At 48.2% G+C, this 22,112-nt stretch overlaps 1 protein-coding gene across 3 annotated transcripts in view; it reads left to right on the top strand.

Annotated features, from left to right (window-relative positions):
* LOC139227789 (transcriptional enhancer factor TEF-5-like) overlaps positions 1-18,128 on the top strand; it is a 498,356-nt gene extending 480,228 nt beyond the window's left edge. For all 3 annotated transcript variants that reach the window (XM_070858838.1, XM_070858840.1, XM_070858839.1), the window contains exons 12-14: positions 6,113-6,253; positions 8,394-8,546; positions 9,941-18,128. In XM_070858838.1, coding sequence (XP_070714939.1) covers positions 6,113-6,253; positions 8,394-8,546; positions 9,941-10,054 — 408 coding nt within the window. In that variant the 3' untranslated portion in view covers positions 10,055-18,128. The remainder of the gene's footprint in view (positions 1-6,112; positions 6,254-8,393; positions 8,547-9,940) is intronic.
* The last annotated feature ends 3,984 nt before the right edge of the window (positions 18,129-22,112 follow it).

Raw genomic sequence — 22,112 nt, forward strand, 5'->3', positions numbered from 1 at the left:
TACATATATAACACACTCGACGTTCCCTGTGAGCTGCGCGGCCACGCAGTGCTCCGGAAGTCCCACTCAGCGGTTCTCGATAGAAGAACCGCGCTCGCGTGGTACTGTAAAGAGGCCACATGGCTCGAAGATAAATTATGTGAAACATCGCTTTTACACTGCCACTTTGTTTCTCCATTTCTGAATGCGAACACCGATTAGGGATATTTTTATACTGTGGACCCAGGTCCATGAGGAGCCGGATTGAGATTGCTCGTGGGAATCTCAAACTTGTTTCACGTAGTATTCCTTCCCTCAGCCGGCAGGTCATCATCATAGATGGTCCATCGAACGAGGATGACTTGTTTCCACGAGAGTTCACAGATATTTCAATGAAGGACCTGATGTTCCAGTCCTGAACTACATGTTGAAGCGTTGAAGATGCCTGTGCGTGGATTTTTTTAACGTATGTTGGCCGTTGCACACCAGCCACCACACGGGCTTGACAGAGCTAGGTCTTGGTCCAGTGGCAAGGGTTGAACCAGGACGACTGGAGACCTGCTCTGCTGCACGGACCTAGTGCACACACATATCGCAGTGTGGGCTGGCCCGTGCTGCCCCTGGGCCCTCGTCTCTTCTGGTAGAGCAGTCTGGGCTGGATTCTGACCCAGTTCCTGAGGTGGTGGAATAGTGTCTAGTGCCCAGACCACTCTTCTCTCCCCCTCCCCCCCCCCCCCCCCCCCCCCCATCTAAATGTATTGCATATTCTCTGGTTCATTACTGGGGCACCTGACTCGGGTCGAGTGTTATGAACATTAAGCATCCCTTTCAGCACATCCGCTTCTTGCTGCTGCTGTTGGTGTGTGGTCTCTTTTCAAACTGATTGTGAGGATTGTTACTTAAAAAAAATTGCCCCTTCAATAATGTCCTTATTATTGGCAAAAGTCTCTCTCACACTCATAGGCAGTCACTCAAAATCGAGGAAGACTTGCTTCCACTCTAAAAATGAGTTCACAGTCCAATGCGGGAATTACAGTCTCTATCACGGGTGGGACAGACAGTCGTTGAAGGAAAGGGTGGGTGTGGAGTCTGGTTTGCCTCACGCTCCTTCTGCTGTCTGCACTTGTTTTCTGCACGCTCTCAGCGACGATACTCGAGGTGCTCAGCGCCCTCCCGGATGCACTTCCTCCACTTAAGGTTGTCTTTGGCCTGGGACTCCCAGATGTCGGTGGGGATGTTGCATTTTATCAACAAGCACCCCGCTGGAGTGGGACTAAACTACAGAACCAGTGGGAACCTGTTCAACCTCCATCATCTCCAGGCCAGATCCAGACCGTCCCAACTTCTGTCGTCGAGCTACAGTACGCGGACGACGCATGCATTGGCAAACGTACCACAGTGGAGATGAGAAGATTTTTACGCAGCGAGTTATGATGATCTGGGATGCGCTGCCTGAGAGGGCGGTGGAAGCAGATTCAACATTAGCTTTCACTAGGGAATTGGATAGATACTTGGAAAGGAGAAATTTTGCAGGGCTATAGGAAAGGGCGGGGGGAGTGGGACTGATTGGACAGCTCTGCCAAAGAGCCAGCACAGGCACGATGGGCCGAATGGCCTCCTTCTGTGCTGTATGATTCTATGAGTCCAAGAGATAAGAATTCAGCCGGATGATCAGTGGGAACCTATCGCTTGCACCTTCTAAATGATTTCCAGTGGGTGATTGACCCTGTCGTTACCAGGAAACAAAACTCCATGTCTCTCGCACAAAGAACGAGAGGCAATATAAACTAAAGGGTACATTACTAAAGGGGCGCATGAACAGAGAGACCTGGGGGTGTATGGGCACAAATCATTAAAGGTGGCAGGGCAGGTTGGGAAACCAGTTAAAAAGGCTTATGGGATCCTGGGCTTCATAAATAGAGGTATAGAGTACAAAAGTGTGAAAATTATGATGAACCTGTATAAAACACAGGTTCGACCCCAACTGAAGTATTGTGTCCAATTCTGGCCACCGCACTTTAGGAAGGATGTGAAGGCCTTAGAGAAGGTGCAGACAAGATTTCCGAGAATGATTCCAGGGATGAGGGACTTCAGTTACGTGGATAGACTGGAGAAGCTGGGGTTGTTCTCCTTAGAACAGAGAAGGTTGAGAGGAGATTTGATAGAGGTGTTCAAAATCATGAGGTGTCTGGGCAGAGTAGAGAGAGAAACTGTTCCCATTGGTGGAAGGGTTGCGAACCAGAGGACACAAATTTAAGGTGATTGGCAGAAGAACCAAAGGCGACATGAGGAAAAAGTTTTTTACACAGCGAGTGGTTATGATCTGTAATGCACTGCCTGGAAGGGTGGTGGAGGCAGATTCAATCATTGTTTTCAAAAGGGAGTTGGATAAGTACCTGAAGGACAAAAATTTGTAAGGCTACAGGGAAAGGATGAGGGAACGGGACTAGCTGAGAGTCGGTATGGGTCGACGGGCCGAATGGCCGCCTTCCATGTTGTAACCATTCTATGATTCTATGAAACCCTGAGAAAGATCATTGTATTAGTGGAACAGGGCAGGGAGCAGTGGATGAAACTGTATGCAGGTGGTCCCTGACAGCCTGTTTGATGGATGCAGCTTGCTCTCGACAGAGTTTGTGCTTCTGGTGAGTGGCCTTGGATCGAAAATCTCACGCCTTGGAATATTGCTGTGTCAGCAACTGTTTCTTTCACAACGTCTGAGTGAATGACCAGGGTCACCCCCCCCCGCCAACCCTCCCAGTCACAGCAAGCTCCCTGATAGCAGACATAAAACTTCTACCATGTTCTGTGTATCACAACTGTTAATACCGTTCTGTGCAGTGCCCAGCCAGGTTGAAGCCGTCAGTTCCATGTATTGTGGAGGTGCGATCAACTGCTGCACCCTAGTGGCAGCCAGGAGAATTACAGAGGCATTTTCTAAACCAGGGCACAAATTCACGTTGGACGAAGTGGGCCGATTGGGCCTGTCCAGGCAGGAGGCAGCCCTCCCGTGACGGCCTCCAACTGTTGCTAACTAATCGCAGGGTTCTTGTTTTCTGACTTTATCCGGGATTTGATGCCATAGATTCCGTCCTGTCACGTGAGGAAAGACTGTTGTGAAAAAACACTCGGCCCCAAAGTCTATAAGTTCGTGAGCAATGAAGCTGATGGGACTTTTATGTAGAAAGGTTACACATTCTGTAGTCCGAGGCTTTCATTGACATATACTCTGTTACCTCATCACCTCTTACTAATTTTATTCCCTTCCCTCCTCCCCTGATGGCCCTGGATTTTACTGGAGGGCAGTCCCTTGGGCCTTCTGCTAAGTAGCAGCTTTTCACGTGTTCGCATGGACAGTGAGTGAGGCTGTTTGCTGGTTGGAGGGGTGAGGCAGAAAGGCAGCAATGCTCCTCGGCCCAATTCTGCCCTTGTCCGACGTACATACAAACCCGCTTTCCACCAGACAATGAGCCAGAGTGGGAGCTCTGAATATTCCTTTTGACCCCCAACTCTCCCCTGCCCAATCCGGAGACAATGAGGCCAACTGCAATGCTCCACCCCCCACTGCAAAAAAACCCAGAAAGGTTTGAATATTCGCTCTTGACTCAATTCATAAGTGCACGGCTCGGTGTGGAACAGAACCATACAGAAGATCGCAGAATCGGCCACTGGTCTGTGTGGAATTTGCTGACCCCAGCCAGTGATTGAGATGTCAGAGTTAGACTCCCAGCTCCTCAGTAGGTGAGAGCAAAACTAGAGTTCCCAGTCCTGCCCACTGTCCAGGGACTCCTGCTGGGCATCAGCAGAAGATGGGGAAGATTGGAGAATGCAGAAAAGTAGTTCCGAGACAACAGCAGATACTGCAAACAAAGAAACCACAAGGGGTGCAGTTCATCTTGACCTGGTATTCGATAAAAAATGGAACATATGAACAGGAATTCAGCCCCTTGAACCTGTTCTGCCATTCGATTAGATCACAGCTGACCTGTACCCTTGCCTGTCTTCACCCCATATCTTTTGATAACCTTACCTAACAAAAATCGTTCGATTTCAGCCTTGAATTTTTCCATTGAACCAGCAACCATGGGGAAGAGTTTTCCAGATTTCCACCAGCCTTTGTGTGAAGAAGTGCTTCCTGGTTTCAGCCCTAAATGTCCAGGCTGTAACTTTAAGATTATGCCCCTTTGTTCTTCATTCCCCAACCAGAGGAAATGGTTTCTCTTTATCTACTCTATCGAATTCGTTTATCATTTTAAACACCTCAATTAGGTCACCCCTCAATCTTCTAATGGATTGGGGTAAATCCTGAATATTACTTTAAATGAAGTAGTGAAAGTAGGACAAGAGAACATGGATTCAAACTTCTGCAAGGTAAACTGACAACTGAAGTTGGGAAAGTCCCTTTGTGCAAACAGTGACCAATGTATGGAATCGACTTCCCAATACAGCAGTGCAAGGCAAAAATCTCCGAATCTGTTGAGAAATAATTGGTTGCTGAAATGGGAGACTTCAGAAGGATAATAGTTCCTTGTTTGGCCTGTGTTTAATGAGCTTGGGAGGAGGGGTAATATCTTGCCATTCTTTGATTAACACCACCATTTTACGTTGTGCCTTTCATTCTCCTCCTGAACCAACATTACAAAGTATGGATGAAGGTATTTGTGTAAATGTGAGGTAGTACCTGATGAATGGCAGAGATTTGTAAGACATGTCTCCCCATCGGGATCGCGCTGTTCATGACTGGAGCATTAAATGTAGACAGTAATACCAAATCCCTTTTGTCAACTGCAGAAAATTACTCACTTATAAAATCATCAGGTAATCAATATACAGCCTCTTTATCTAAACTCAGTTGCGTCAACTAGTCATGCATTAAAAATAAAATTGGCAATGAGTCTCACATTGTAGACCGACTCTGGAATTTTCCATCATTGCATCCAAGAAAGGGTGGCAGTCACCAGCAGTATCTGACTAAACTCCAGTAACAAATCAAGCTAAATGGTTTCTGTGATAACCTGCCCCTTCTGGTAAATGTCTCTTCACCTCGTTGCAATGCTCCAAACCTTCTTGTAGCACGCATTTCACACCATCCCTGCTGCCCTTGTCCTAACTCGCACCAAGTCCCGCTCACCCATCATCCCTGTGCTTGCTGCCTGTGTCCTAACTCGCACCAAGTCCCGCTCACCCATCACCCCTGTGCTCGCTGCCCCGTATCCTAACTCGCACCAAGCCCCGCTCACCCATCACCCCTGTGCTCGCTGCCCCGTGTCCTAACTCGCACCAAGTCCCGCTCACCCATCACCCCCGGTGCTCGCTGCCCCATGTCCTAACTCGCACCAAGTCCCGCTCACCCATCACCCCTGTGCTCGCTGCCCGTGTCCTAACTCGTACCAAGTCCCGCTCACCCATCACCCCTGTGCTCGCTGCCCCGTATCCTAACTCGCACCAAGCCCCGCTCACCCATCACCCCTGTGCTCACTGCCCCGTATCCTAACTCGCACCAAGTCCCGCTCACCCATCACCCCTATGCTCGCTGCCCCATGTTCTAACTCGCACCAAGTCCCACTCACCCATCACCCCTGTGCTCGCTGCCCCGTGTCCTAACTCGCACCAAGTCCCACTCACCCATCACCCCTGTGCTCACTGCCCCGTGTTCTAACTCACACCAAGTCCTGCTCACCCCATCACCCCTGTGCTCGCCGGCCTACATTGGCTTCCAGTCCAGCAACGCCATGATTATAAAATTCTCATAGTTCTTTTCAAATCCCTCCGGGGCCTCGTCCCTCACAATCTCTGTAACCTCCAGCCCCACACCCCTCTCACATCTCTGCACTCCTCCAAATCGCTCCACCACTGGCAGCCTCGGGCCTGCACTCTGAAATTCCCTCCCTAAACCTCTCCCCTTCTCTACATCTTTCTTTCCTCCTGTTCGGACGCTCCTTAAAACCTGTCTTTCCAATCAAACTTTTGGTCACCTGTCCTAGTATCTCCTTTTGTGGTTTGGTGTCCAATTTTGTTTGATAACGCTCCTGTGAAGCATCTTGGGATGTTTTACTACATTCAAGGTGCTATTATAATGCAAACTGTTGTTGATGTAATCCATTATTTCAAACCTGTGCGTCTGTCTCCGCAGGCGGACCTTAACAGCAACATCCAGGACGGACCCGGGGCCTTCTACGGAGTCAGCAGCCAGTACACCAGCTCTGAGAACATGACTATCACCTGCTCCACTAAGGTCTGCTCTTTTGGAAAACAAGTGGTCGAGAAGGTGGAGGTGAGTGGTCATTCTGGAAAAAGTTACCAAAACGCACGGGGAAACTGCTGTTAAAAGAAAGTCGATCGGTTTGATGGCAGACTCTGAGTACGCTGTCATCCCGCCTTTGAAACTGGCCGCAACTTCGGGATTTGGTGCACGCGCAAGCAGCTTTGAAACTGGCTGCGCTGTGCGCCCCCCACGCCACCCACCCGTAGAGCAGGCACTCAGTGAAATCACGTAAATCATTGAAACTGATGAAAACTTTAGCTCTTCCGCAGTAAGTACCCTGTTAATTTCCCCAGTAAAGGTTAGACCCAAAGGGATCAGGTGTTACTGGGGTTTTAACAGCAGATTGACAGCTAAACAAAGGTCAAGGCTCTGGAAAACACATTTTAATTTTGTGCAGTGTGAAATTTATCCATTTTAATAAACTAAAATGTTAAGAAACTTTACAAAAAATAAATGTTCATTTTTAACGTTTTCAGGTTTGCCTTTTCTCCATGTGAAAACCCCAATCTTTCTTTTGCTCTCTCTAAATATGTTAAAAATGTTAGAATGTTAAGGACTTACCCACTTCCTTGTTCGCTGCCTGTGAGAATCCTGCCCTTTGATTGGCTGCTGAGACAGCCTGTTGATGTCGCAGTACTTCGCACAAGGGCATCCTCATTGAGCTCTGTTGAATTGAGTTCAAGGTGGGAAAACCCGGAAGTTCTCGACACAGGGATCGCGAGATCCTTGTGCGGAGCGTCTTTTGGGGCAAATGTCTTCGCTTCACTGCTGGCCGCAAATTCCGGGACTGCTGTGTTTGTACTGGTTGAGGGATATTTATGTTGAGGAGTGGGACATTTTGTTTTACATTTCTGGCTGACCAAGTACTCCAAAGTCAACTCTGTAACCGTCAGATACAGAGTAAGCTTCTTCACGTTTTTCGCCAACAGAAATGGTTTAACCGTCGCTCCTCCTTCCCCTAACCTCCCCCCTGCCCCCCCCCTCCCCCCGCCCCCACCACTATCACTAGTTCCTTAAGGGACTCTGAGTTGCTCTATAGTGTTAACATCGAGACTGCCCCATAATTCTGCAATGGGAAATCCACCTGACGCTGCATTATGTATAAAATTCAGTCACCCTTAGCACATCATATCATCATAGGCGGTCCCTCGAAATCGAGGAAGACTTGCTTCCACTTTAAAAATGAGTTCTCAGGTGACTGAACAGTCCAATACGGGAATTACAGTCTCTATCACAGCTGGGACAGACAGTCGTTGGAGGAAAGGGTGGGTGGGACTAGTTTGCCCGCACGCTCCTTCTGCTGCCTGCGCTTGTTTTCTGCATGCTCTCGGCGATGAGCACAAGTGCTTCACTGTCGGTTTATTGATAATCGAGATGGAGCCTTACTGCTTCCTGCGCGCCACATGTGGTTTACTGTTTTACTGATCCCCAGGTGGCTCTGAAACTTACAGAAACACTGCTTCCCTAACTCTGTTCCCTGACTCTGTTCCCTGACTCTGTTCCCTGACTCTGTTCCCTGACTCTGTTCCCTGACTCTGTTCCCTAACACTGTTTCCCTAACACTGTTTCCCTAACACTGTTTCCCTAACACTGTTTCCCTAACACTGTTTCCCTAACACTGTTTCCCTAACTCTGTTCCCCTAACTCTGTTCCCCTAACTCTGTTCCCCTACACTGCTTCCCTAACACTGCTTCCCTAACTCTGTTTCCTGACACTGTTCCCGAACACTGTTCCCGAACACTGTTTCCTGACTCTGTTTCCTGACTCTGTTTCGCTATCACTGTTCCCTAACACTGTTTCCCTAACACTGTTTCCTGACTCTGTTTCCCTAACACTGTTTCCCTAACACTGTTTCCCTAACACTGTTTCCCTAACACTGTTTCCCTAACACTGTTTCCCTAACACTGTTTCCCTAACACTGTTTCCCTAACACTGTTTCCCTAACACTGTTTCCCTAACACTGTTTCCCTAACACTGTTTCCCTAACACTGTTTCCCTAACACTGTTTCCCTAAATCTGTTTCCCTAACTCTGTTTCCCTAACTCTGTTTCCCTAACTCTGTTTCCCTAACACTGTTTCCCTAACTCTGTTTCCCTAACTCTGTTTCCCTGACACTGTTTCCCTAACTCTGCTATCTCTGGTCCCACAGACCGAATATGCCCGGCTGGAGAACGGAAGGTTTGTGTATCGCATCCATCGCTCCCCAATGTGTGAATACATGATCAACTTCATCCACAAACTCAAGCATTTACCAGAGAAGTACATGATGAATAGTGTGCTGGAGAACTTCACCATCTTGCAGGTGAGCACTTGCGCAGTCACCGAGCTTTGAGTGGGGACCAAGGAGAATGCTGCTGGTCTGGCACCTTTGTCACAGAATATTACGATCAGATGCACTTTTTACCCCTTCCTCAAATAAGGAAGATGTTCCAACTTGTGAATGAACGTCACCCTTATGAACAACAACAACTTGTATTTATATAGCGTCTTTAACTTGGTGAAGCGTCGCAAGGTGCTTCACAGCAGTATTATGAGACGAAAAAAGTTGACACTGAGCCACATAAGAAACAATTAGAGCAGGTTACCAAAAGCTTGGTCAAAGAGGTAGGTTTTAAGGAGTGTCTTGAAGGAGGAAAGAGAATTAGAGAGGCAGAGAGATTTAAGCAGGGAGTTCCAGAGCTTAGGGTCCAGGCAGCTGAAGGCTGGTCAATCAATGATTGAGCAATTATAATTAGGGATGCTCAGGAGGGCAGAATTAGAGGAGCGCAGACATCTTGGGGGGTTGTGGGGCTTGAGGAGATTACAGAGATAGGGAGGGGCGAGGCCATGGAGGGATTTGAAAACAAGGATGATAATTTTGAAATCGAGGCGTCGCTTAACCGGGAGCCAATGTAGGTCAGCGATCATAAGGGTGATGGGTGAGCGGGACTTGGTGCAAGTTAGGACACGGGCAGCCAAGTTTCGGATCACCTCTAGTTTACGTCGGGTAGAATGTGGGAGACGAGCCAGGAGTGCATTGGAATAGTCAAGTCTGGAGGTAACAAAAGCATGGATGAGGGCTTCAGCAGCAGCTGAGCTGAGGCAGGGGCAGAGATGGGCAAGGTTACCGAGGTGGAAATAGGCGGTCTTAGTTATGCCATGGATATGTGGTCGAAAGCTCATTTCAGGGTCAAATATAACACCAAGGTTACGAAAATGTGAGGTATCAGTGATGTATGAAACTATACTGACAACACATACACTGGTATTACATCTCATGCACACTCATATTGCGCGTCACACACATTGGTATATTACTTTTTTATTCCCCGCTTGGTAATTATTGCTTCATTGCTTTTTTGGAAAGAAAAATGCAGCAGTGCCAAGAAATGGGTAGTCCTGCCCATCCCTAATTGCCCTTGAGAAGGTGGTGGTGAGCCGCCTTCTTGAACCGCTGCAGTCCGTGTGGGGAAGGTGCTCCCACAGTGCTCTTGGGGATTTTGACCCAGCGACACTGAAGGAACAGCGATATATTTCCAGGTCAGGATGGTGCGTGACTTGGAGGGGATTGTGGAGCTTGTGGTGCTCCTGTTCACTGATGTTCCTCCATGAGGTCCACGGTGAAAGGGGTTGTTGTGTGACTTTTGCGCTGCTCAGTTGCGTATCAACTTGGTTCTTCATTCTCTCTCTCTCTCTCTCTCTCTCGTTTTCTGCCAGGTTGTGACCAACCGGGACACCCAGGAGACCTTGCTGTGTATAGCGTTTGTGTTCGAGGTGTCGACAAGTGAACACGGTGCACAGCATCATGTTTACCGACTGGTGAAGGACTAGGACCCCCCCAACCTCCCCTACACAGAGGGTGCCACTGCCTGCCAATTATCTACACATCCCGGTGCCTGCTCATTTTTACCAAACGCAAAAAAAATTAATCTATTTTTCACAGAAATACAGATATTTTTACATTAGAACAAATGTAAAAAAAAAAGACAAAAAAATGAACTATTGTGAAGTCAAAGAACAATATTCTGCACTACTTCTGTGAGGGTCATATATGTGTGTTGTGTTTGTATTTCCTCTCTCCAGAAGTCAAGCTCAGAGAGGGGTAACGGTATGGTTTTTTCTTCCTTTTTAAAAATAATAATATTTACACTTCAGGGATAGTAAGTATTGGATAAAGATCACTTTCAGAAAGTGTGTGTTAATGGGGGCTTGTATGTAGGAATGTTATCTTGTAGTTATTTGAGGGAGGGGTGGAAAATAAAGCACCTCCATTTTGTTTGTTCGCAATCACAAAATGGCTGCCCAGCCCCCCCCCCCCCAAAAACACAGGCGGCCAATGGTGACCTCTCTGTAGCTATTGTATCCATCGTCAAGGTGATGGAGGTTTGGTATCGTCGCCTCTTTGACTTCTCGGAATGATTCTTTTTTGTGGGGTGAGGGGTGGTTGACCTGGGTCAGAAAGCTACAGGAAATTGAAAGTGTAAGCTAAAGCGCTGCCCTCCAGTATGCGTCTATCCTTATTGGCGGACCTGGCTGAGTAATGTACGGTGGAGATGATGGGTTTGAAAGATGTGCTGGTGGAAGCGGAGGGCAGCCTACAAGGGCAGGAGCCACTGCCCTCATCCCTTTTTAAGTTTCTGTTACACAACTTAAATTAGATCAGGGCAAATGACTTATTTGTTTACCCAGATATGTTTGTGCCAGTATTTGTAGGGTTAGAACATAAGGTATCGGGACAGTTTTTTTTCCTCATCCCATATCCTCCTCCTCTTCCGAGGACACTGACTCATGCTGGGATGGGGTTCCATGGGCATCGGCTGGCCTGTGGCACCTCAATCGTCTGGTGAGCCGACACTGTGAGTGTTGGCACGGTACTTTATTGGTGAGCAGGCTCGGTGACTGCGGGGTCCACAGGCATATTCCCTCAGGGGTCTCCCAACCAATTTGCAAGAAGCTAAAAAGGGCTCATTGCCGATCATTGAATCCCATTAGGGATTTTTTTTTTGTTCTTTCTTGAAACCAACCTTTGCCCAAAAGCATCTAATTCTAAACATCCTGGCAAAGTCTGAAATCTTTTCTGGAGAAGTAATACCACCGCCACAGTTTGTCTCGAGCAGGAATACAGGCTCCTATAATCAGCTCTCTCCGATCTGTCTCTTTGTGGTTGCAGGAACTAATGGTGAGGGGTTCATTATTTTATTTCAATGAGCCCTAGGAGAGATGGTCACGATATCTGATGGGAGGGGAAAAGGTTAATGCTCTGGGCACCTGTGACTGTTCCTGTCCTTACCCTGGTCCGTGAGGTAATACCGAAGGCATGAGGACCCGACCATGTGTGTTCTGATGTGTAAAAGGTGTCTCTGTCTCCTCCCACAGATGTCTACTGTGACAATTCAAGCAGTGAAATATAGAAAGAGCTGGCATTTATATAGCGCCTTTCACGACCGCGGGACGTCCCAAAGCGCTTTACAGCCAGTGAAGTACTTTCGAAGTGTGATCACAGTTGTAATGTAGGAAAGACGGCAGCCAATTTACGCACAGCAAGGTCCCGCAGACAGCAATGTGATAGAGACCAGATCATCAGTTAGAGTAGGCAGGGACGAGGTAATGCTGATTGTGGCTGTGCTGGGTACTGAAAGGAAGCACTGTATAGGCAGTGAGTATGGGTTACTGTGTGGGCATGTGCTTGGATAAGCCTGACCTGATGCCACTTGACTTCTGTCTTTTGTCTTGTTTTAGAAGCGCTCCGTGATCGCGTGCACCCTCGGGGTTCCGGCTGGTACTGGGTGTTAGTGGAGTGCGGAGAGGGTTTGTTTGGTCCACTTCGTTAATGTATTATTGTTGTAGGGGGACAGGTTATTACATTCTTGCGTTCAATGCGAAGGTAAGGGAGCTTGTAAGATACCAGCCTTCACTGCTAGAAACTGCAGGGGTGGGAGGGGGAAGGAGTGGTAAGTGAACAGGAACTGAGCAATAATTTCAGGAACCATCTGAGTTGTCTCCACTCCCCAGTTGCAAACTGCCTCTGGTTCAACAGCAGAGAGAGAAATCGAGAGAGATGAGTTGAGCTTATGGAGAAGTTGCAGTACCGATTTGATGGGTTGGTTTTAATGAGAGGGACAGCGAGGTGCGGATTGCTGGTTTGTCGATGGGGCCTTGTTTGAATGCCGTGGACGACACTGTGTGTTTTGCAGCCCATTTTGGTGAGGAGATGGGGATTTTCTCTGTGAGCATTTTCAGATCCTCCGCCTGAGAAAACACGTGGGGACCGAGAGCTGGATTTCTTCTAGTGTCCAAGTTTTTGGGACAGACGATCGGGATTTTGCAGTGACGCCATCTTAGTTTTGAATTCCTTCCCCTTTTGTAGCTCTACCGTGTCTGAAGTCTGAACTGTGCTGAGCAGGAGGCACTGGGTAAATATATACAGGCCATCATAGCCCAACTGTAAATGGGACATAGTTCACGGCACCATTTACACTCCTCCTCCTCCACAACTGACTCTGGGAAAGCCGTCCGTTCTGACAGGTTTCCAGAGACTATGAGGCTATTTCATTTGGCCCTTGTTCACGAGTCAGCTCTGAAGGCGAGTGTTAGCAGCTATTCAATGGCTGGGCCCAATCACCTGTTGTCTACACCAGACACCCATCCAGCAAAGATCACTGGATAGTGATCAAGCCTGGGAAACAGCAGCGTTTTTATCACCCCTTCCCTAAGGCAGGGCCCAATTTAGCATTCCTGATTGCTGCCATGCTGAGAGCAGACAGCCCCGGAAGCAAACTTGGGGCCTCCCTGTCCTGCAGGGTTCGAGGGGGAGACTTTACCTCTGAGGCATAGGGGTGACCGCTCGAAAGGTTTTGAACAAACCTTCAGAGATTTGTTGATGGCATCAGGCATGGAGTTGGGTTCCAGGCATCTGTGGTGTGTGTCCCATGATGACTGGGGGAGTGACATGTCCCCATGGTGATTGGGGGAGTGACATGTCCCCATGGTGATTGGGGGAGTGACATGTTGCCATGGTGATTGGGGGAGTGACATGTCCCCATGGTGATTGGGGGAGTGACATGTCCCCATGGTGATTGGGGGAGTGACATGTCCCCATGGTGATTGGGGGAGTGACATGTCCCCATGGTGATTGGGGGAGTGACATGTTCCCATGGTGATTGAGGGAGTGACATGTTCCCATGGTGATTGGGGAAGTGACATGTTCCTGCACGCTCCTAGAGTTGCGTTATTTAGTATAGAGATGGGGCTTTGTGTTGCATGCTCTGACTCCTAGTGCATTTTCCCCGATCCTACTCAACCCTGGTTAACTGGCACCACTACCATTACAGTTTCCACTGATTAGCTTTTGTCGCCCAGCCCATATTTGCCTTCTTTCTTTCCCTTCCCTTCCCTCTTCCTGTTGTCATTACTTATACAACCTAATGGCCATGACTGTTACAGAATGAAAGAAATTGGCTCTAGTCAAAGGAGTGGTGCAATCAGAAATATCGTTGGAGAAAGGTCCTGGATTGTGTCCAATTGTCTTCCCATGTGGTGATGACTACAGCTCCCACAGTGGTTTCAGATATGGAAGCCAGGCCCATCTTTGAAACTACCCTGAAGAATTCTTTGTATGGTGCGATTTAAGCATGCGTCGGTGTGGCCACCATTTTCAATTGCCATCCCTTCCCCCACCCATCCTCCCCACCATTAGAACAGCAAGTCATGATGGCCTGTCCCTTTAAATATAAGGTATTTGGTAATGACCCACGGTGCGGCTTTTCAGGAGTCCCTTCCTGTCGATATCATTTTGGGAGAGGTGGTGTGAAGAATTTAAAGGAGAAAGGGACGGTATAGAGTTCCCTCCCCTCCCACCAGTAGGTAATATCAACAATAAATGTTGCCTCCTTTGGGAGGTATTTGCAGTTCCTGGCGTTTTGATCGTGCCACTCTGCTGGTATCAGCAATAGGCAGTGTCGGCCAACAGCTTCACTGAAGATCCATGGATCTCCCAGATGGCTCAGTTGGTGGGTAAGGGTACTGAAGTTACAGGCTAGTGAGCCCAAGCTTGGATCACTGGTCTGGGCTGACCTCAACTGCAGGGGATAATGACTCTGGCCTGAGTTGCCCTGGTGAGGGAGGCAGGGAGCAGTCCTGTTGCTGATGAGGACTCCCCACTGGAACCTGTCGGTGCAGGATTGATGAGAGCTGGAGCAGGATTGACTGGCGATAGTCTGCCAACATTCAATGGCCAGGGTATTCCTGGGAGAAAATGGGCGCTGAGGTGAGACTCTGGAGAAAATGGGTGCTGGGGTGAGACTTTGGAGAAAATGGGTGCTGGGGTGAGCTAGTGTGGGGCAGCTCGCTGTATCCCAGCAAGGAATCGGTACCTTCAGAAACAGTGAGAAAATTGGGTGGGTTGGGGGCGAAGGGGAAATAAGAAAATACTTTCTATTATCACTTTACCCATCCGGATGCTAATCAGCAGGAATTTACATCGTGATCATTTGGTTTCGCTTCAGTACAGCTGGTGTTACCGCTCCCCCGCTCGCCCCCAGGCTCCTGCCTACCCTTGCCTCCTCCTGCAGTATTTTGTGAACAAAACCAAGCCCCTCTCCCCCCCCCCCCCCCCCACCACCACCCCCCAGCCGGACACACAGATCAACAGCAACATCTGTGAACGACTACCTCTGGAAACGTGAGCAGTTCACTAGCGCGGTTAAAACATCGCAGCCAGCAGGAGGGAGAGAAGCAGCTGATTGAGAGTCTGTGTTACCGGCAGAGAAATGGCTTGCTTTGTAATTTAATTTCTTTTACACCAGACTTAACATTTTTCTTATTTTAAAGGATGTAACAATTAGTGGGAGTGGAGGAATTTTAGAAAAGTAGTGGGTTCTTTTCTATATATATATTCTATATATATATTATATATATTACATATAAGAGGCACTCGGAGACCATACTCAGACATTGTTGCATTTGGGTATCGAAACCTAATTTGTTAGTGATGTCACCTAGCACTTAACTCTGCTGTAAATATCATGTACACAATATTTCTATAGTGGTCGTCCTGCCACATTCACATTTACTCCAGTTAGTAAAGCCTTTTTGTTAGCCTGGACAGACAGTATGTTGTTCCTTCCTGTAATATAATCCAGTTTTTGCATTTTTCTAAAGAAAGAGATACCTTTTTACGTACCAAAATACTTCAGAGCCATGTTCAGGGAAGATGGGTTCAAGCCCAACCCACACAGCATGCGCAAAAGTCTTCCCTCGTTGGCAGCTGTTGAGAGTCGAGAGTTGGTTTGACTTTTTCGAGCCGTCTCTGGTTTCTGATGAGCACCAAACTTCTGCTGCTCGCCTGGGAGACTCGCTCCACAAAACAAATGTAAGAGGTGCAGGCAGTGGGAAACACTAACAGAGCATGCTCAGAGATAGCGGAGGGGGGGTCAAAGAGCAACCCTTTGGAGATCACTTTCCATCCACGTTTGGGAAAAGGCCCAGAACTCTCGGGTGGAAGGGTGACCCTTGCACCCAGAGTCTGACTGGGTTCGTGACTTGATTGTAATACGGCAAAGCCCAACAGGAGCAAAGAGAAGGGTATGACTTTATCAGCCTCCCGGAGGGTACCCATCCCAATGGCAGCTTGGCATTTCTGCTTAATACCTGTATTGCCGGATGCTTTCTTGATTTTAAGGCCATGAAATCAAGAAATGGCAATGTGTCTCCCCTCCTTCCCCCTCCCTGGGCAAGAAGATAATGGGGAAAATATCCACATGTTGCTCGACCCTTCCCTCCGACCCCACCCCGAAAAATCTATAAAGTAATGAATAATGTTATGAAAAGGACAGAGAGAGGTAAGTATTCCTCTGGCCACTGCACGTAGTGACATCTAGGGGTTGACGGTTTCACTGGAGATGCTGCGTACAGGAAATCTTAGGAGGGCGTCCATGATGTCGCTCCAGATAGAGGCCTGAGGCCTTGCTACCCTGGGATCGTTTGCTGGTCACAGGTGATTACAAGTCATTCACCTCTTGGTTTGCTGTCTGTGTTGTGTTTTCCTTTTAACATTTTTAGTGTTTAAACTAGGAAGCCACGATATGTCAATAGGATTTGGGGTTTTTCTTTTAGATATATATTTTGAAGAATCTTTGTAATACTACCTGTGAAGGCTGACAAAAAGGGCACTCTGTTTTGAAAAAAAATGTCCTTGATCATTGTATTGTATAGGAACATTACCCCCGTCTTGGCCAATAGTGATGGACTGTTTCTGTTTTAATTATTATTTCCTCTCACGGCACTGGGGTACACAGACAAAATGTGACTACCTTTAACTCCTGGCGTAGCAAGCCACACCCTAAAAGGGACCTTGTGTTCACAAAGGTGTGAACCATACCCAGCTTGGACAAGCAGAACAGGGTCACTGTAGGGGTGGGGAAAGGAGGCGTGTCATTGTAAGCTTTCTCAGTGGGTTACACTTCTTTGCATATTGCTTTATCAAATAACCATTTGCTTCAAAATTTATAGAACCAATTTGGCCCATTTATCCGATTTAGCCAATGGTCTTGACTGCAGAGTACTGTCACACAACGCACAATGTTGCATCACTGTTCTTTTCTGCTTTTGTTGAATTCAATTTGCATATACCGAGAAAACTCCTGCCGGGGGAAAAATATATTTTTTGTATATTTTGCAATCACTGTCAAGAGAAAGCCCGCCTGTTAGGTGAACCTTCTCTAGCCTCCCCTATAACCTTTCTTACTTACCTCTGCTATTCCTCTCGTCTCCCCTTCCTTCCCAGCTCCAAATATGCCAGATGTAGTAGCTCTTCTCACCCTCCTCCTCCCCCTTGCATCCACACTGGGTTGAAACCCAGGCTCATCGCACTGAATCCTAACCTGGTGTCCCAGCTTCTCGATCCTATCTGCGGTTATACTTCTGATTGGCTGGTCTGTGCTGCTTGAAATTTGTGGGCAGAGATTTGGAAGGTGCTATTTTTAAGTTCTTTGTGGCTAGATGCAAATCGGAATACCAAGCTGAGTTTGTATCAGCAACTTGGGATACAAGCAAATTAATGGGGGGGGGCATGGATTTAGTCTTTATATCTGGCCCCCTGGTACGCACCCATCTGGCCCAGGAAGACAAAACCTTGGATCACCCCTATCAGCACCCTTTCTTTCCTCGCACCTCAAACAATGAAACTCTTTCCCTCCCTCAGCATTCCCTTCCTCCCACAACCGACAGCCTTTGTCACCCAAGCTTGGCTTCGTTTGATCATTGCTCACACAACATGGCTTCTACTCATTTCAACCTTGGCGCCCTGCCCGACGAACTTTGACCCTTCGCCTTCGCTTTCTGCTTTTTGTTTTGTTCACCAGGCGCCTTTGCAGTCGAGGTTCAGGGTCTTTGCCAGCAGAGGGCAGCCCTGCCATCGTTGTTGATGGACGCCAGGGCCCCGATCACGGCGGGGCAGCTAACGGGGATTAAGCGTAAGCAACAAAGTGAGACCCACTGGTGTAGGGCATGGCCCGAAGGAGTTAAAATAAAGGCTTTGAGAAACGTTTGTATTGTCGTTATGCTAACCGTGAAGGACTTTAACATGCAGGTACTTACAGATATGAGGGTCAATGCTCTTTAATGGCAATCCCTAAGCTGTGTATTCTTGATGAAGTACAGTACTTTTTGTTTTTATTCCTCTAAATCATATTTTGTCACATGGTGAAAAGGTAATTTGAAACAGTAGAGATGTGTTAATGTGTGATGATACTGTTTCTATGTATAATATTTTTCTGAACTGTGAGGGGGTTTTATTATATATCCATTGCATATGTCCATCAACTTAATCTTGGTGCCTTCACAGCCCAGAGCCTTACACAAAATAACAAAACAAAGCAATAAATATTTGTTGGTGGGTGTGTCTATATCTTTGTGTGAGATGTGTGTTTTTTTTATAAGTAATTGTGTCATGTGTGAATGGTTGTACGGTAATGTACAGGTTATGTTATTGCACTAGTAATCCTGAGAACACGATTCCAAATTCAACCATGACAGTCTGAGAATTTGAATTCAATTTTAAAAACAAAAAACCAAATCTGGTATGGGTAAAAGTGACCATGAAGCTGTCGGAGTGTCGTTGCCCAACTGGTTCACTAATATCCTTCCATCTTTCACCTGGTCTGGCCTATACGTGACTCCGGTCCCACGCCCATGTGGTTGACTCTTAACTGCCCTCTGAAGTGGCCTACCAAGCCCCCCAGTTGAATCAAAGCGCTGCAGCGGTTCATGAAGGAGGCCTTCTCAGGACAACTAGCAATGAGCAATAGATACTGGTGACCCCCCTATCCCGAGAGTTAATAAATAACAGGCAGTGCAGGGTGATATGTCCTTACTATACAGTACAATGCACACGAGGCCCATACTTGAGAGAAGGTCACTCTCTGACCAGTTACCTTTATTACCAAGACCTCAAGTGATGAAGGTGGGTGGAACTTCCCCTTTTATACCTGCAAGTCCAGGTTAGGAGTGTCTCCCACAAGTTCACCACCTTGTGGTCAATGTTCTCAAGGTGTAAAACTTAGGTCAGTTTATACATGGGTTACAGTGACAGTTGAATACATGGCATCACCTCCCCCCCCCCCCCAGTCTTATTGGGATCACAGGTTAAGTCTCCCTTGTAGAGCGCCTGAGTTGGGCTCTGCTTGTTGGGCGCTGGCCTGAGTGTCTGCTGTTTGAGGTGCCTCAGGCCTGTCCGGACTGCCCACAGTGACTGGGCTCTCCTCCACTTGGTTCCGGTGTTCGGTCACCTGTGGTGGAGTAAACTCTACGTCGTGTTCTTCCTCTGCTTCTTCTATGGGGTTGCTGAACCTCCTTTTAGTTTGATCCACGTGTTTGCGGCAGATTTGTCCATTGGTAAGTTTAACTACCAAAACCCTATTCCCCTCCTTGGCAATCACAGTGCCTGCAAGCCATTTGGGCCCTGCAGCTTAATTAAGGACAAAAACAGGGTCATTGACATCAATACATCGCGCCCTCGCATTCCTGTCATGGTAGTCACATTGTGACGGACGCCTGCTCTCAACAATTTCTTTCATAGTGGGGTGTATAAGGGATAACCTGGTTTTGAGCGTCCTTTTCATTAGCAGCTCTGCGGGTGGAACCCCTGTGAGCGAGTGTGGTCGGGATCTATTGGCCAACAGGAGGCGTGATAAGCGGCTTTGTAGGGAACCCCCTTGGATTCTGAGCATCCCCTGTTTGATTATCTGCACTGCTCGTTCTGCCTGGCCGTTTGAGGCCGGCTTGAATGGTGCCGTTCTGACATGGTTGATTCCATTGCCTGCCATGAAGTCCTGGAATTCAGTGCTTGTGAAGCACGGGCCATTGTCGCTGACCAAGACATCCGGTAGACCATGGGCGGCGAACATTGCCCGTAGACTTTCTACCGTGGCAGAGGATGTGCTTGAATTTAAAATGGCACACTCAATCCATTTGGAGTAGGCGTCTACTACAATCAAAAATATTTTTCCCATGAAAGAACCTGCGTAGTCCACATGGATGCGTGATCATGGTTGGGCGGGCCAGGACCAGGAGCTAAGGCGGGCTTCCCTGGGTGCGTTGCCCAGCTGAGCACACATGTTGCACCTGCGAACACAAAGTTCCAGGTCTGTATCTATCCCTGGCCACCAAACGTGTGACCTGGCAATGCCTTCATCATGACAATGCCCGGGTGCTCATTGTGAAGTTCTCTGATAAACACCTCTCTGCCCATCTGGGGCATGACTACTCGGTTTCTCCACAGTAGGCAATCGGCCTGAATCGAGAGTTCATCCTTGCGCCTATGAAACGATTTAAATTCCTCAAGGTGTACCCCGTACGTGGCTGCCCAGTCCCCATTCAGGACACATTTCTAAACTAAAGACAGTAGCGGGTCTTTATTTGTCCAGACTTTAATTTGGCGGGCTGTCACAGGTGAGCCTTCGCTTTCAAAAGCTTCAATAGCCATGACTATCTCAGCATCATGCTCAGTTGCCCCCTCAGTGGTGGCCAGTGGGAGCCTGCTGAGTGCATCGGCACAGTTTTCAGTGCCCGGTCTGTGCCGAATTGTGTAGTCATAGGCGGCTAACGTGAGTGCCCAACTCTGTATGTGGGCCGATGCATTCGCATTTATGGCCTTGTTGTCGGCCAAAAGGGACGTTAGGGGTTTGTGATCTGTCTCCAGCTCAAATTTCCTGCCAAACAGGTACTGGTGCATTTTTTTTTTACTGCATATACGCATGCTAGCGCTTCCTTTTCTACCATCCCGTAGCCCCTTTCTGCCTGGGACAGACTTCTGGAGGCATAAGCTACTGGCTGTAACTGACCCTTGGCATTCACATGCTGCAATACACACCCAACCCCATAGGATGATGCATTGCACGTTAAAACAAGTTTCTTACACGGGTCATATAACGTTAACAGTTTGTTAGAGCACGCAATTTGTTATGCTCCATCAAAAGCCCTTTCCTGGCTGTCCCCCCAGACCCAATCATGATCTTTGCGTAGGAGCACATGTAGCGGCTCTAACTGCGTGCTCAATTTGGGAAGAAAGTTACCAAAATAGTTCAGGAGCCCCAGGAACGAACATAGCTCCGTCGTGTTACGGGGTCTGGGTGCTCTCTGGATCTCTTCTGTTTTGGACGCAGTAGGTCTGATCCCGTCTGCTGCTACCCTCCTCCCCAGGAATTCTACTTCTGGAGCTAAGAAGACGCACTTCGCCTTTTTCAGTCGCAGCCCTACCCGGTCCAGTCTGCGTAGCACCTCCTCCAGGTTGTGGAGGTGTTCTTCAGTATCGCGACCCGTGATGAGGATGTCGGCTTGAAAAACCACCGTCCTTGGAATCGACTTGAGGAGGCTTTCCATATTTTGCTGAAAGATCGCGGCGGCCGAACGAATTCCGAACCGACATCTGTTATACTCAAACAACCCCTTGTGTGTCGTGATGGTGGTCAGCTTCTTCGAGTCACTCGCCAGCTGAGGTCAGGTCCAATTTTGAAAAAGGTTTGCCACCAGATAGCGTCGCAAAGAGGTCCTCCGCTCTCGGTAGCGGGTACTGGTCTTGGAGTGACACCCGATTGATGGTGGCCTTGTAATCGCCACATATCCTGACCGACCCATCCGCCTGGAGCACAAGCACGATCGGGCTCACCCAGTCACTGAATTCAACTGGCGAGATGATGCCTTCTCTCAGCAGGCAGTCCAATTTACATTCTATCTTTTCCCGCATCACGTACGGCACTGCTCTGGCCTTATGGTGTACTGGCTTGGCGTCCGGGTTTATGTGAATCACTATCTTGTCCCCATGAAAGTGCCGATGCCGGGTTGAAATAATGAGTGAAATTTGTCCAGGACCTTTGAGCATGATACTCGCTCCACAGAGAAAATTGCATTGACATCGCCCCATTTCCAGTTCATGACAGCAAGCCCACTTCTCCCCAGTCGTGCGGGACTGTTCCCCGGGACAATCCAGAGTGACAACTTGTTCTCCGAATCTTTGTGGGTCACGACTACCATGGCGCTGCCTATCACCGGAATTATCTCCTTTGTATATGTCCGTGGCTGTGCGTCAATTGGTAATAATTTTGGCCTCCTGGCCTTGGACACCCACAACCTTTCGAACTGTTTGATACTCATCAGGGACTGGCTGGCCCCCGTGTCTAGCTCCATTAATACTGGGATGCCATTGAGGAGCACTTTCATCATTATTGGTGGTGTCCTAGTATATGAACTGTATATGTGCTCCACATGAACTCGCTGAACTTCTGCTTCCAGCGATTTCCCCCAGTATTCATTTGGCTTCGTAGGGCTTACATCGGGCCCGTCCTCCTTGTACATCAACCTGGCTGCAGTCTTCCTGCACATACGCACCAAGTGA

This window comes from Pristiophorus japonicus, chromosome 17 (assembly GCF_044704955.1).
Source record: "Pristiophorus japonicus isolate sPriJap1 chromosome 17, sPriJap1.hap1, whole genome shotgun sequence".
NCBI classification, from domain to species: domain Eukaryota; kingdom Metazoa; phylum Chordata; class Chondrichthyes; family Pristiophoridae; genus Pristiophorus; species Pristiophorus japonicus.